General features: G+C 44.2%; 1 protein-coding gene across 1 annotated transcript in view; it reads right to left on the reverse strand.

Moving 5' to 3' along the window:
- The window catches only part of ADCY5 (adenylate cyclase 5), a 281,975-nt gene that overhangs the window by 44,454 nt on the left and 222,109 nt on the right, over positions 1–15,412 (reverse strand). The window contains 3 exon segments of the mRNA XM_043992942.1: positions 2,569–2,591; positions 9,222–9,311; positions 9,313–9,362. Of these exon segments, the coding sequence (XP_043848877.1) occupies positions 2,569–2,591; positions 9,222–9,311; positions 9,313–9,362 (163 nt within the window).

Raw genomic sequence — 15,412 nt, forward strand, 5'->3', positions numbered from 1 at the left:
GCTAATCCATTGTTGGTGGAGTTGTGAACTGACCCAACCATTCTGGAGAGCAATTGGGAGCTATGTCCAAAGGGCTATAGAACAGTGCATACACTTCGATCCAGCAATACCACTGCTAGGTTTATATCCCAAAGACATCCCCAAAAAGAGAAAAAAACCCTATTTGTACAAAAATATTTCTAGTAGCTCTTTTTGTAGTGGCTAAGAATTGGAAATCAAAGGAATGCCCATCTATTGGGGAATGTCGGAATATTATTGTGCTATAAGAAATGACAAGCAGGATGATTTTAGAAAAACCTCAAAAGACTTGTATCAACTCATGTATAGTGAAGTGGGCAGAACCAGGAGAACACTGTGCACAGTGACATCAATATTGTTTGAGGAACTGTGAATGACTTAACTATGCCCAGCAACACAATGATCCAATGAAGCATACTATCCACCTCCAGAGGAAGAACTGATATTGATTGAACAGGCTGAAGCAGGCTGTTTTTCACTTTTTGTCTCTCATTCTTTTTTCTTTTTTTCGAGTCTTCATATTAAAAATGACTAATATGGTAATGTTTTACGTAATGGTATATGGATAACCTATATCTGATTGCTTATCGACCCAGGGAGGGGGAGGGGAGGGAGAGAAGGAGGGATAGAATTTGGCACTCAAAACTTTAAATAAAAATGTTTTTAAAAAATTCTTAAAGTGTATGTTAAATTTAAAACAATTGGCCTATTCATTTGTGTCCCCTTATGAACTTGGTTTTATTTTCTTTTGTGTATTTAAGAATATTTTATTGATTTCTAAAACCTTCTTTCTTTTCTCTTTTTGCATTGGAACTGCCATTTTTCATCTTTGCAGTCTCGGTATCAGCACAATGCCCTGCACAAAGTAGTTTCTGAACACTTTAATATTTCACCAGGCACTGGTGTAAATGTACTCCCTCTATTGACCCAGATCACAACTGCTCTCTATCAATATTCCAGACTGGTATCATGCACACAACATTGTACTTGGACTCAGACCCTGCTTAGATACCTTACTAGCTGCGTGGCTCTGGGAAAGCCACTCAGCCTCTCTCCGTGCTTCTATTTACTCATCTGTAAAATGAGAGAGTTAGATAGGATAACCTCTAATGCCCCTCCCAAGTCTGAATCTACACCCCTATGAACTATTTCCACTCTTGCTGAAATAGTCATCGCCCTGCAGCTAAGGTGAGAATGAGAGTCTTTGAGATTCAGCTTGCCCTTGAAAAAAGACCTGCAGTCCATCACTGGGCCTACACTAAAGGCTTTCGAGGTTGGTAAAGCCAGTCAGGGCTTGTGCTCTGTTGACTGAACTCGGCCCCTTTTATGCCTCGATAAAGCCCCAGATCGGGACTGTAGATGCTAAATAAATGTCTTTTAGGTTGAATGAAGTCCCAAGGTTCTAACAGCACTGCAAAAGAGATGGAGACCTCAACCCAAAATAAAAGTTGATAGCATCGACCCTGTAGGCAATTCTCCAAAGTCAGGGTATTTGATGGAATTGCTAGCATATCTAAAATCAGTGGTAGTAATTCTAGGACATGCACTAATTTCTGGGGGATATTCGGGTCATAAGGCACAGAATTTGAGCTGGAAAGGTCTTAGTGATCATCCATTAAGAAAGAAAACTCACCTCTTTGTGAATTCTTAACTAAAACCAGGGAGCCAGGAATTGGCTAAACATATTAAAGACCAGAAATTAACATGGGTTCTTAACTTGGGGTCCATGAATCTGTTTTAATAATGGTATTTCAATAATTGATTTCTTTCACACTCCTGTGTATTTTATTCTATGCATTTAAAAACACTATTCAGAGAAGGAGTCCATTACCCAAATGAACTAGAATTACTCTTAGTGAATTGTACTTATCTCTTCTCAGGAGCTGAGTGGATACTGGACTACAAGAAATGTCTTTCTCTCTCTTGGGGATATAGCCTAGGCTACTTCCTCTTTCTCCCATCTGTTTGCCCCTTTCTTCTTGCTTTCATACTTGTTACTTCCCAGTCACCCAGAAGACCACATGTAAGCAAGGACATGAGTCAGGACTTAAATTTGAAACAGGCTCCAGTGTTGCTGGTCTTCTACACATTCAAAACACTGACCTCTCTAGAAGGGCCCATTCCTCCCCCTGCCCTTGAACAGAATTTCAAATAGTCACTTGGGTCTGAGGAGGGAGGAACTCGAACCTCCCTTAAGGGACAAGCAGTCTTGAGGCCAAATGTTTCGTGGGGGAAGGGAGAGGAATAGGAGCACAGCAGTTGCCTGGGCCCTCAGATCTCCCTCTGAGTGACTTAGCACCCTGTATGCTAAGTAAGAGATCTCTCTGGCCAGTTCTAAGGGCTATGCCCCAGTGGACTAAGATCTGTCTTTTCCCTGGCATTGTATGTAGGCTCCCTAAGGTTCATCTGGGATAAGAGAGGACAGGGAGAGGGTGTAGGTGTGAAGAGTCTTTCGTGATGGAATTCTGGCAGTGGGGGACCAGTATGGGGACAGCTTAGAAGCGCTCCTGAGGTTAGGAGAAGAGAAGCAAAGAAAGTCACATTACTCACTTGTCCTTGGGGTCTTCAAAACCCTAAAAAAGAGAAAGACAGAAGTTTAAGAACAACAAAGGTACCATGATGGGAGTGGGCTTTCTGGAAGCTTCATTAACAACTGGTAAGGGGGCATGGAAAAGATGTAGAGAGGAGTTGACTATAATTTTGAAATAAAAACCATTATTTATTTTTTCATTGATGGTACAGGGGGCAGGGGTGGGGAGAACTTGGTGGCGTAGGGGATAGAGCACCAGCCCTGGCATCAGGAGGACCTGAGTTCAAATCTGTCCTCAGACACTTACTAGGTGTGTGATGCTGGGCAAGTCACTTAACCCCAATTGCCTCCCAAAAAATGATGGTAAATTTTGAAGAAGAAAGAGGAAAATGAGAAGAAAAGAAAAGGAAGGGAGGAGAAAGAGAAAGAAGAAAAAGGAGAATGAGAAGTAATAGGGAAAGGAGGAGATTGTGGCTGCTGTGGGGGGATGGGGAATAGGAGAATCAGGCTAATTTTTCCTGTTGACACTTTTTATTAAATTCCATGTCTCTGGGATATGGGTATATAACTGCCTTTGGCAAGAAGAGCTGCCCTGGGTCTACCCACATTCCCCAATACCACTATCCTCTTATTGAACAGAAGTGAATTCCTAGCCACTTCAGTTCCTGGCTCCTGCTGTTCAGAAGGTCACCTCCTGTTTACTTAGATTGGTGCTCAGTGAGTCTCCACTTTCTTTTACTGGTGAAGACATGTGAAGGGAAAACTTTCTTGAGACCCTTTGGGGACTTATGACTTTTTAGTGTAACCCTAGCTACTTGCAGTAACTTTTTGGAATTGTCAATGAGGAGTTGCTCTCCCAGAGAGTCAGGGGTAAGTGCTTATGAAACCATGAGAAAGAATGGAATGATGCATTGGAAAAATTGTTAAATCTGGAGTTAGGAGGACCTGGGTTCAAATCCTGGCTCTGCTTCTTATTACCTTGATGACTTTGAACAAATCCTTAAACTTTTCTGCACTTTTCAGTTCCAGAAAGGATTGGACTAAATGATTTCTAGGGTCCTTTCCAGCTCAAATCTCTATGATCTTATGATGAACATACTGTCAAAGATTTGTCAAATGGCCAGAACATCTAACTAACTACCTCTACCCCTCTCCCTGTCCCTCTCCCTCCCTCTCTCCCTCTCTCTCTCTCTCTCTCCCCCCCTCTTTTCCCCTTCTCCTTCTCCTTCCCTCCCCTTCTGACTTGTCCTCACTGATTTCCAAACTTGGGAACTATATTTGTCCTCAGTTCATAAGATCTGGATCAAATCACTTGGATGATAGGAAAAGAGGCTGGGCCAAGATATGATAGCTCTGTTCTGGAGGCATCAGAGAAGAGGGAAAATGATCCAGGAAAGCAAGAGAGAAGCCTGAGGAAATGGAGGCTTGCTTGATATGAACTTCAAATCTGAATAAGGATTAGAAGACTCAGGCTGCTTGGAAAAGTTAAGTACATTCCACATGGGGGGGGGGACACACAAAATATTATTACTTTTTTTTAAGTATAGCAGTTGAAGACCAGGCCATACACCATCATCTCCACGGAAGATGGTGTCTACAGTCACAACCAGAAGGATTTAAGTTTGTTTCTCTGCATATCTGTCATAGCGTGATCATATGGTCCAGCCCCTTCATTCTGCAAATGGGGTAAACTGAGGACCAGGGCAGTGGTCATAGGTTGCCTATACAGCTGGAAAGGGCTTGGTTATTGTTAAGTGGTTTTTTCAGTTGTGTCCAACTCTCTGTGACCCCTTTTGGGCTTTGCTTAGCAAAGATACTGGAGTAGTTTGCCATTTCTTTCTGCAGTTCATTTGACAGATAAGGAAATGGAGGCCAACAGGGTTAAGTGACTGACTCACACAGCTAGTAAAGGTCTGAGGCCAAATTTGAACTCAAATCTTCCTGACTCCAGGCCCAGTGCTCTATCCACTGTGCCATCTAGCTGCCCAGAAAGGGCTTTAGAGGTCCTCTATTTTGCCCCTCTCCCATTTTACAGATGAAGAAACTGAGGCACAGACCATTTAAGTGACTTGCCTAAGTCGGAAGAGCCAAGATTCAAACTACAATCTTTTGAATTCTACTCCCACACCCTTCCTACTCCACTGAACTTGCTTCCCTACTTTTTGGTGACAGAGGTTGGCCTAGGACCCAATTCTGCAGACTTTGGGCCTATAGTTATGCACATCACAGAAGTGTTAGGTGCTGACTATGAAAGGTAGTGAACATTCTGGAAATGTTTTGTTTTGTTTTGTTTTGTTTTGTTTTGTGAGGCAACTGGGGTTAAGTGACTTGCCCAGGGTCACACAGCTAGTAAATGTTAAGTGTCTGAGGCCAGATTTGAACCCAGGTCCTCCTGACTCCAGGGCCCATACTCTATCCACTGTATCACCTAGCTGCCCCTGGAAATGTTTTTAAAGAAGGTAGGTTTTTCCTAGACTAGACTATTTAGGCACACTTAGTCGTGCATAGAGAGAGATAGGCAAACTACAGAATCTCATTTCAAACCCAAACTCCCAGTCATGGGCTTCAAGAGCCCTCTCTAACAATCCTTTCCCCTTTCCCCTTGACCACCTTTTACCTTCACCTGACTCATAAATACGTGCCTTGCCTCATCTCCACAAAATTCCCTAACCACTCCACACTCCAGCCTATAAAGTCTTTATCTGCCTTCACCTCAAAAGCTTGGTTCAGGACATTCCTTTAGCTTGCAATAACCTCCTCCTTCTCTCCTATCAGATGGGGAGATCCCTGAGGTTAGAGGCCAGAGCTCCTGTTTTCTCCCACTGGACTCAGTTAGGAGTCCTGCAATAAGGACATCCTCATTAAAGAGCAAAAATGAGCATCACCTTCCCTCCCGTTGTTGGCCCTTTTCAAGCACTCATGGGAACCTTGGTGATAGAAGCTCTCAATAGCTGCGCTTTTGGATAGAGAAAGGGCAAGGGTTCTCATGTCCCTTGAACTGATCAGCAGTCCTCTTACCCTTTACAGACCAAGAACATCACATTCTGAATATTTTTTGAGCTAATCAGGGTTAAGTGACTTGCCCAGGGTCACACAGCTAGTGAAGTGTCTGAGGCAGATTAGAACTCAGGTTCTGCTGACTTTAGGGTCAGTGCTCTGTCTACTTCACCACATAGAGACCCCCAGATTCTGGGTAATTTTAGGGCTTCTATTTTAGCTTAATTTTTCTATATATCACACTCCCAAAGAGAACACAACAAACCCTCATCAGTCACACTCAGCAGGTCAACCCAGAAGGCAACAGCCTTAGGCCCCACTTCACCAAAGGCCTCTCACCAGAGCCAAAAGCGGTTTATGGGAAATCTTCATTCTAATTACACAGTGGTAGGCTCTCCAGAGAGCCAATACCAAGAGGAGTATGATTTAAGCCCAGTCTCATGCCCACAGAATGGCACCATCAGAGAATTGTCACATCTGCTGCCTAGAAACGTGTTAGGAAAGGATGGGGACAGTGGAGGTGCTAGGGGGAACCCACAGCAAGAGTGGGGTGGGGTGGAGAGGGGAGAGGGGAGGGAGGGAATAAGGGAGGGAGGGAGAGGGGGAGAGGGGGAGAGAGAGAGAGAGAGAGCGAGAGAGAGAGCGCGAGCGAGAGTGAGTGCTCAGGGAAGGACAAGGTTGGCAGAAGATGGGGAGAGATGTAGCAGAGGAGGGATGATGGGAAGGAACATAACAGAAAAAAACCAGGGAAGGGCAGAGGTAAATCGGAGAGAGAAGATGGGGAGGGGAGAGAGGAGAGAACAGGGATAGAGATGAAAGAAGGGAAGAAAAGGAATGAAAAGAGAATTTACCCCCTCTTCAAAGAGGGAGTAAAAAGAAAGAGAAAAATCAAGGCAAAGGGAAGAAAACTGAAGGAAAAGAGTATAGAAGCAAGCAAAGAGGAAGAAATTCTCCATTTTTGAAAGTAGTTTTGCATGTCTCCCCTCTGTCAGAGGTGGGAGATGACACCATGGAGCAAAGGTTTTCTCTTGATGCTTTCTTTGGTTTCAAAGGGAGGTTTCAGAGTTGTATGTATGTGTTTGTACACATGTGTTGCACATGCACACATGTACATATTGCACACGTGTATACATTACACATGTGAGTGTGTACATTGTATCTTGGATATGTGTGCTTGTGTATATCTGTATACATGTGCTGCGTGTGTGTATGTCTATGTGTATGTGTATATTTGTGTGTCGTGTACACATGCTCATGTAAGCACACCTATGAGTTGAGGGTTTGGGGGGGTAAGCATATCAGGAAATTATTATTGTGGGTTTTGGGGATTTTTTGTTTTTTTGGTGAGGCAATTGGGGTTAAGTGACTTGCCCAGGTCACACAGCTAGTAAATGTCAAGCGTCTGAGGTCGCATTTGAACTCAGGTTCTTCCTGAATCCAGGGGCCACTGCTCTATCCATTGTACCACCTAGCTGCCCCCTACTGTGTTTTTTTAAAAGTTACATGTTGATACAAATTAAGATTTTTGTTATTCTAAACTATTAAAGAAGTTAGGTCCCTCAAAAAGGAGAAGATGAGGGGACAGAGGGGGGAAGATGTGACATTTAGGACTAGGTCTGGCAGGTAACTGGAGTCAGTGGACTTTAGGTATTATAATCAATGTGTCCATCAGAGAGTCCCTGGATCATCTCTTTAGATCCCGGTCTCCACTGTCCCCATCAGCAAATTGTTAAGGATTTTAGGTTCAAACAGACTCTCTAAGGTATAAATATTTGGCTCGCATTTGGCCTATCTTTTTTTTTTTTTGACTAGGTAAAAGAGGCCTTTCTTTACCTCATTTCTTACCCATTTTAAATCACTGAATGGGGTGTTGCCTCAGGCAAACTGAGACCTGTGAAAGGCCTTATCTTAAAAGGGCCAAGGTCTCCCACTTGCATCTGGAGCCATCTCCAGTTGTCCTGAGGTATATCTCACCACTGGACAGAGATGGCTCTGGAGGAGAGAGTGAGGCTGCTGACCTTGCACAGCCCTGCCTCCCTTAAAATCCAATTCACTGCAAGTCATGACATCACCTCCTTGATGTCATGGTCCTCTTCCAGAATGAAGGACAAATAATAACAATCTCAGGTACTGAGTTCTCCTGCTGCAGTTTAAATGAACTCAGCATCATCCCACTCTCAATGAGCTCCTCCTGCAGACCCCTGCCCCTCCCCAGCTAATCCCCACTGCCGGGCCTGCAGAAACCAAGGTAGCACAAACCCTTCACTCTCATACCTTCCTTGCTCACTTGTTCTTAGGGTGAGCGTGGCCTTCACCCAAAGAAACCCTGTTAGTCCCCCTGAAGAGGGGAAACGAGTCTGAGAAACTAGGCTTTCTTTCAAGGAAAACAAGTACCTCATTAGAATTCACCTTCCTGCATACCCCCCCTCATCTTTTCTACTTCTAACCCCTTCTTTTCTTCTCTATTTCTTCTAGGCTTCACCACACGAAGCCCTATTGAATCCTGCCCCTCTGAATGGACAAGGCCCTGGTGTGTGATGTGGGCTGGTTCGGGGTGTTCTGGAAGCAGGCTTCAGAATCTAGTGAATAAGCCCCATTTGGCTTCCACCTTTTTCAGGCTTTCCCTCCCCTCCCCCAGTGAGTGAAGCACTCCGGCTGATCATGGACTTTTCCAAAGCAGGGGGAAGCGTCTCGGATTATCAGGATGACAGGGCTCAGGCAGCAGTGGTGCTCAGGAGAAATGCCAGTTTGCCGGGGAAATGCAGGCAGACACAGGCAACACCTGGCATGTTTCTCCCCCACCAGACTGGAGGAGAAAGGCCTCACAAATGCTGCCACAAAACAGCTGGAGGCTTTGGCAGGTCCCAGATCCCAGTGACCTCTGCCTGGGGAGAGGGGATGATGGGGAGTAGGGATGAAGCCATGTGACTTGATGTGCAAAAACTCTCAGTTTGGATCAGAAGTTGGTTCTGGGCTCGGCTCCAACCCCAGGCTATGTGACCTAAGGCAAGTAGATGTCTCTCTCCAGGCCTGTTTCTCTTCCTGCGGCTTGGTGGCACAATGGATAGAGCATTGAGCCTGGAAATCAGGAAGACCTGAGCTCAAATCTGTCTCAGACACTTACTACTGAGCAAATCATTAAACACCTGTTTGCCTCAGTTTCCTCATTTGTCCAGTGAGCTGCAGAAGGAAAATGGCAAAGCACTCCAAATCTTTTGCCCAGAAAACCCCAAATGGGGTTATGAAGAATCCAACAGGACTCAAAACCAGCTGAACGAGGCCATACCTCTTCTGTGCAGAGCCCCGTGCTTCCTTAACTGTAAAATGGGGAACCGAATAGTGCCGACCTCCCAGGTTTGTTGTAAGCATCAATTGAGTTAATATCTGTAAAGCATTCAGTGCAGTTCCTGGAATACAGTAGGGTGCTCAATGAATGTTTACCCCCCTTCCTTCTTCCCACCTTGGCTTATAAAATCAGAAGAATAAATCCTAGCTCTCAATTTATAGGGTTGGATCTGGGATCAAATAAAGGTAACACAAGAAAAACACTTTGAAAAGGGTGAAAGCATATAGGCACAATGGATGCTGTTGTTATTCTGTCTCTGATGAACGATGTCCCTCCCTTCTCCCCCTGACCCCCCCCAATTTCCACGGCCATGTCCTTGGTAACTAAAACCATCCTCTTCATCTCCTTGGAGACCTGTGGGAGCCCAGGTGGTTGTAGAAGGGGCCGCTCGGCGCCCCAGGGTGGGGGGTTGTGCCCAATGGGAATTGGTTCGCTGGCGATTCATTTTGGCAATCATGCCTTCTCTTCTTTCTGGAGAAGAAACAGAATCAGTGTGGAATGGGAAGGTACCTGGCTTAGGCAGGGTGACCCCCCCCTTCTCAGCTCATGGTACTAGATAAGAGGAGAGACCCCCTTCTCCAAAGCCTGATTCCTCCTGCCTATATCAGGTAGTCCATGCCCTCCCCACCCCCCACCCCCCGATCCCTCGGCTCATTTTAGGACATTAAACTTGTCTGTTACATGGTGGTCGCATACTCATCTTTCCTGTACATTTGTGGCTAGGAGTGCATTAGAATTGTCAACAGCCTAAAGGGCAGGGAATGCATCTGCGCATTCCTCACTGTAAACCCACATTGCAATGAGTAGAATCAGAAAGGGCAGGTGGGAAATGAATATCTTCCTTTGTGGAAAAGTGATAGCCCTGGAGCAGCTAGGTGGCCCAGTAGATAAAGCCCAGCCCTGGATTCAGAAGGATCTGAGTTCAAATCTGACCATACACACTTGATACTTACTAGCTGTGTGACCCTGGGCAAGTCACTTACCCCTCATTGCTCCACAAAAAAAAGAAAAAGAAAAGTGATAGCCTCTACAAATGCATAAAAGAATGCATGGGTTTTATCATTCCCTTTCACAGCTAGAGCATCCCAGTGTGTTTGCTGCTTAATCAGCTTCTTAGTCTTCCAGCCAGAAAGTTTCCAGAGGGGACTGAGGGGTGAGTAAAGAGGAGACCTAGTTCAAATCTGGCCTCAGACACTTCCTGGCTGTGTGACCCTGGGCAAGTCACTTAACCTTGTAATTTTCCCCTAGTTTCCTCATCTGTAAAATGAGCTAGAGAAGGAAATGGCAAAACCACTCCAGTATCTCTGCCAAGAAAACAACCCCAAATGAGATAAAAAAAGAGTGCAGGACATGACCTAAGAACAAAACAACAACACTGAGTTTGGAGTTGGGGGACCCGGGGTTCAAATTCTAGCTTTGCCTCAGGCTATCTGTGTGACCTTAGGCAACTCTCTTAACCAACTCTGGGCATCAGTTTTCTCATTGGGAGTCAATGACCTCTCAGGTCCTGCCTAGTTCTAAATGATATATCTGAGGACTGGAGTTAGAGCCTTCCTCAACAGAGTGAGAGAGCTTTTCCAAATGTGCACATGTTGGGGGATTCATTCCCTTGTTTCTGCTTTATCTCTTCCTCTCACGGCTCCTCTGCCCTTTCTCTCTTTCTCCAGACTCCCTATCCCCAACTCCAAGGGGGCACAAAAGAGAGGAACAGAGAAGAAATGGAAGGAGCCCCTCGGGATTTGGAGTCAGAGCCCCTGGATGCCAAGCCCCACCCTCCCACTTACTACATTACATGCGTGACCCCGGGCAAGTCTCCTCCTCCTCTGGGTGACAAAAGGGTTGGATCTGGGGTCTGTGAACTTCTATTTAAAAATACTACAATTGGCTATAATTGGCTTTCTTTGTAATCCTATGTGTTTATTTTATGCTTTTAAAAAGTTTTCTGAGAAGGGGACCACAGGCTCCACCAGTCAGACAAAAGGGTCCTGCACCCCTGAAAGCTTCAGAATGTCTGGATTAGAGGGTGCCAAAGGTCTAAGTTTTGTGGCTCAGGGATGGAAGGAATGAGTAATGCGATTGCTCTCTTTCTTCCCCTCCCCACCCAAAGGTCCCAAGGGTCCAGTGGCATTCTAAATACTTCTTGGCCTTCTGGGAACCTTCTCCCCCTTCCTACCTCCCCAGTCCAGTAGCCCGTGATCAGCAGACTTTTTTTTTTAAAGCAGACATTTCAAATGACACATTCCATCCTGGCTTGTGATGGGGTCACAGTGAGAGGTGGCTTTAAGAGCTGTTTGCTTGTTAAGCAAGAGAAGGGGTAAGATGACTGGGATTTCTCCTTCCCCCACGTTGCCCTTGAAACACCTCTAGGGGTCATTTTTTCCAAAAGAACTCCCCCCACCCCAGGTCTGCGTGTCTTAAGTAAAGTTGGAAGGGATATCTGAGCTATCGAATCCAATCCACTCTTGTTCCGTATGAGGAAACAATCCCTAAGGTCATACAGACATGAATTTGAACCCAATCCTGTGACTCTACTGATAGGCCTCTTTTTTTTTGGGGTGGGGGCAATGAGGGCTCAAGTGACTTGCCCAAGGCCACACAGCCAAGTGTCTTAGGCTAGATTTGAACTCAGGCCCTCCTAAATCCAGAGCCAATGCTTTATCCACTGTGCCACCTAGCTGCCCCAGGCCTCTTTCTTGTAGTCCCTGATGCTTCCTTGGTAGTTCTGTCCCTATACTCCTGTCCCAATAATCCCCCACCCACTCCCAGCATATACAAGGCAACTTAAGTAGATCCATGGTTAGAGCACTGGGCCTGAAGTTAGGGATAACCTGAGTTCAAATCCAGATTTGGACACTTCCTAGCTATATGATCCTAGGCAAGTCATTTAACCAAGGGAAAAGAAACAGAAGGGGGCCTGAGCCCATGAATAACTGTCCAATCCATATCCTGGTCTCTAGAAGACATGCTCTGTCTGCTCTGCAAAATGTATCTTACCCCCAAAGAGGGCCACAGAAGAGACTGGATGCTTGGAGATCTGGGTTTCACCTCTGAGGCCATTTATTGCAATCTCATGGGCTAGAGACACATATTTACCCACTACTTCTAGAATGAGTCCAGGCCTAGGTCTGAAACTAACTCCCCCAGGGAAGGACAAGTGGAGGAAGAGTGAACAAAAATGGCATGTGAAGTCCCAACTTGAATTTTTTTGAGCCAAGGACGGGAGGGATTTTCTTATATAGACAGCTCTGATGGAGTGGAGAGGGAGGGGAGGGGGAACTTAAGAACTCTGATCAAATCAGTGACCAACCACGACTCTAGAGGACCCAGGAGGAAAGCATGTTAGAGTCCACTCCTGGTGGAGAGGTGGTTGACGTAAAGGGCAGGGGACATAGATCTGGGGGCATGGCTATTGGATAGATCCATTACGCTTGTCTACATCATTACAAGGCTTTTGTTTTGGCTTTCTCTCTTTTTTAAAAAGGGAAGAGATGGAGGAGGGGGGAGATGAGCAATAATGATGCCCCCTAAAAGAAGGTTCATGTAACTTTCTTTTAAGTATAGGGAAAAAAGAAAGAAGTCCAGAAGGAAACACAGAAAAGGAAGACAGATTCTGAAAGTAGCACATAGACTTTAGTGTGGCAACACAACATGACTAATGCAAAAATATGCTTAAGGTGGTTGTACATGTATGATCTATGTCAGATTGCTTGTTGTCTTGGGGAGGGGAGAGGGAAGGGAGGGAGGAAAATTTGGAACACTGAAATCTTATAAAAACAATGTTGAAAACTCTATATGTAACTGGAAAATATAAAATACTTTTATGATTTAAAAAAAAGGGGGCATAAAATGGAGACTTCCTGTTCCTATAGAGAATCTTCTTTTTTCTGTTCTAATTTTTTGTATTCTATGTGTCTTATGTGTTTGTGTTGTATACACATATATATTTTATGTGTGTATGTAAATATACATATATACACACATTTTAATGATTTTTATGGGGCATTATGGTTTAGAATTTAAAGCCAAAGATGATTTGATAATGAAGATATGAGAGATAAGGAAACATAGACAAAAGCACTTGTGAGAATGGAAAGCTCTTCAGAACTTTGTGGGAAACTAAGAGAAATTTCCAGTGACAAATATGTGAAAAGTTACAAATGCTAAAAGGACATACAAGTTCTCTAATCCCTTTCACAGCTCAAGCATCCCAATGTGATTGCTGCTTAAGCAGCTTCTCAGCTTTTCTATCCAGAAAGTTTCCAGAGGGGACTAGAGGGGAAGTAAAGAGGAGAGGAGAAAAAAAAGATATGGGAAGAGAAGCAGAAGGGGGAAAGGAAGGAAAGATGGGAGAGAGACAGAGAGGAAGAGAGGGGGAGATGGAGAGACTGTTCATTGATTTTCAGATCAAGAACAGGATACAGAAAGCTATTAAATACATGTAGATAAAAATACTATTACTTGTCAGGGCCTTAAGTTAAGGCAAAGAGACATAAGGAGAGGAGAGGAAATGAAGAGGGGAGGTAGAAGACCAAGAACCACTCAAAGAAAAGCTCTTAGACACAGACATAGAGAGCCAAAGTCAGAGGCCCACACTCAGGGTGGACTCTGAATCCACCTCTTCCCCTGAGTGTGGCTTCTGAGAAAGAGGGTTACAGCAGATATATGTATGTGGGCTGTCCCTGCCCCCCCCCCACTTCTAACTATTAGGGTATACCACTAAAGACTTTGGGGGGGGCAATGAGGGGGTTAGTGACTTGCCCAGGTTCACACAGCTAATAAGTGTCAAATGTCTGAGGCTGGATTTGAAATTCAGGTCTCCTGATCCAGGGCCAGTGCTTTATCCACTGCGCCACCTAGCTGCCCCTACCACTAAAGACTTTTAAATATCCTCATTGTATTTTTCCCAACCATTGGCCCAAATGGGAATCCTACTTTCTGCTACTTCATGAACCTAAAGAAATTAAACAGAAAAAGGGGGCAGTTAGGTGGCACAGTGAATCAAGCACTGGCCCTTGGATTCAGGAGGACCTGAGTTCATATCTGGCCTTAAAACACTTTACTCTTACTAGCTGTTTGACCTTGGGCAAGTCACTTAATTAAGCCTCACTGCCCTCAGAAAGAAAGAGAAGAAAGAAAGAAGAAAGAAAGAAAGAAAGAAAGAAAGAAAGAAAGAAAGAAAGAAAGAAAGAAAGAAAGAAAGAAAGAAAGGAAGGAAGGAAGGAAGGAAGGAAGGAAGGAAGGAAGGAAGGAAAGAAGGAAGGAAGAAAGAAAGAAAAACAAAAGAAATTAAACAGAAGATCTGATTCAACCTAGGCCTGGACATATCCCAGAACCATATCAGGGTAATAATTTCTCTACAGTTTTTACCTATTATATAAAAATAATACTTCCTTTTATTTGTTCTCAGTTTACCTATTTTAAGCTCCAACAACAACACTGATAACAATAATGATTACCACTAATATCTATATATTGGTTAAACTTTGCAAAACACTCCATTCTTGCATACTACATGTATACTGTACATACACACATACTATACATATACAATGTATACATATATACATATATTTATTTATTGTTCAGCTATGTTTCAGTTATATCCGACTCTTCTTTTTTGTTTGTTTGTTTGTTTGTTTTTGGGGGGTTTTTTGCAGGGCAATGGGGGTTAAGTGACTTGCCCAGGGTCACACAGCTAGTAAATGTCAAGTGTCTGAGGCCGCATTTGAACTCAGGTCCTCCTGAATCCAGGGCCGGTGCTTTATCCACTGCGCCACCTAGCCGCCCCCCATATCCGACTCTTCTTGATCCTATTTGGGGTTTTCTTGGCAAAGATACTGGAATGGTTTGTCATTTCCTTCTCCAGTTCATTTTACAGATGAGGAAACTGAGACAAACAGGGTGAAGTGACTTGCCCAGGGTCACACAGCTAGAGGCTAAATTTGAACTCAGCTCCTCTTGACTCCAGGTCCAGTATTCTATCCACTGAGACACCTAGCTGCCCCACTCACATATGTGTGTATATGTATAAACACACGCATATATACATAAACACACATGTGTATATATGTGTATAGAAGACCTGAGTTCAAATCCATCTCAAATGTACATTAACTGTGTGACCCTGGACAAGTCACTTAACATCCGTCTGCCTCAGTTTCCTCAACTGTTAAATAGTGATAATAATAGCACTTAGCCCCTAGGGTTGTTGTGAGGAAATGAGTTAATATTTATAAAGCACTTGGTACGGTGTCTTGGCACATAGCAGGTACTTAATAAATCCATCTTTCCTTTCTTACTTGTATTTGTGTCCCCAGTACTTTCTACGGCGTTTGGAGCAAAGCTAGTGCTTAATAAATGCTTCATCATTCATTCATTCATTCATTCATCTGCTCTCACAATCCAGTGAGGTGGGTGCTATTATTAGTAGTATTTTATAGATGAGGAAACTGAGGCTGAGAGGGGTTAAGTGACTTGCCCCGGGTCATACAGCTTGTAAATGTATGAAGCAGAATTCACAT

The sequence above is a fragment of the Dromiciops gliroides genome, chromosome 3 (assembly GCF_019393635.1).
Source record: "Dromiciops gliroides isolate mDroGli1 chromosome 3, mDroGli1.pri, whole genome shotgun sequence".
NCBI classification, from domain to species: Eukaryota; Metazoa; Chordata; class Mammalia; order Microbiotheria; family Microbiotheriidae; genus Dromiciops; species Dromiciops gliroides.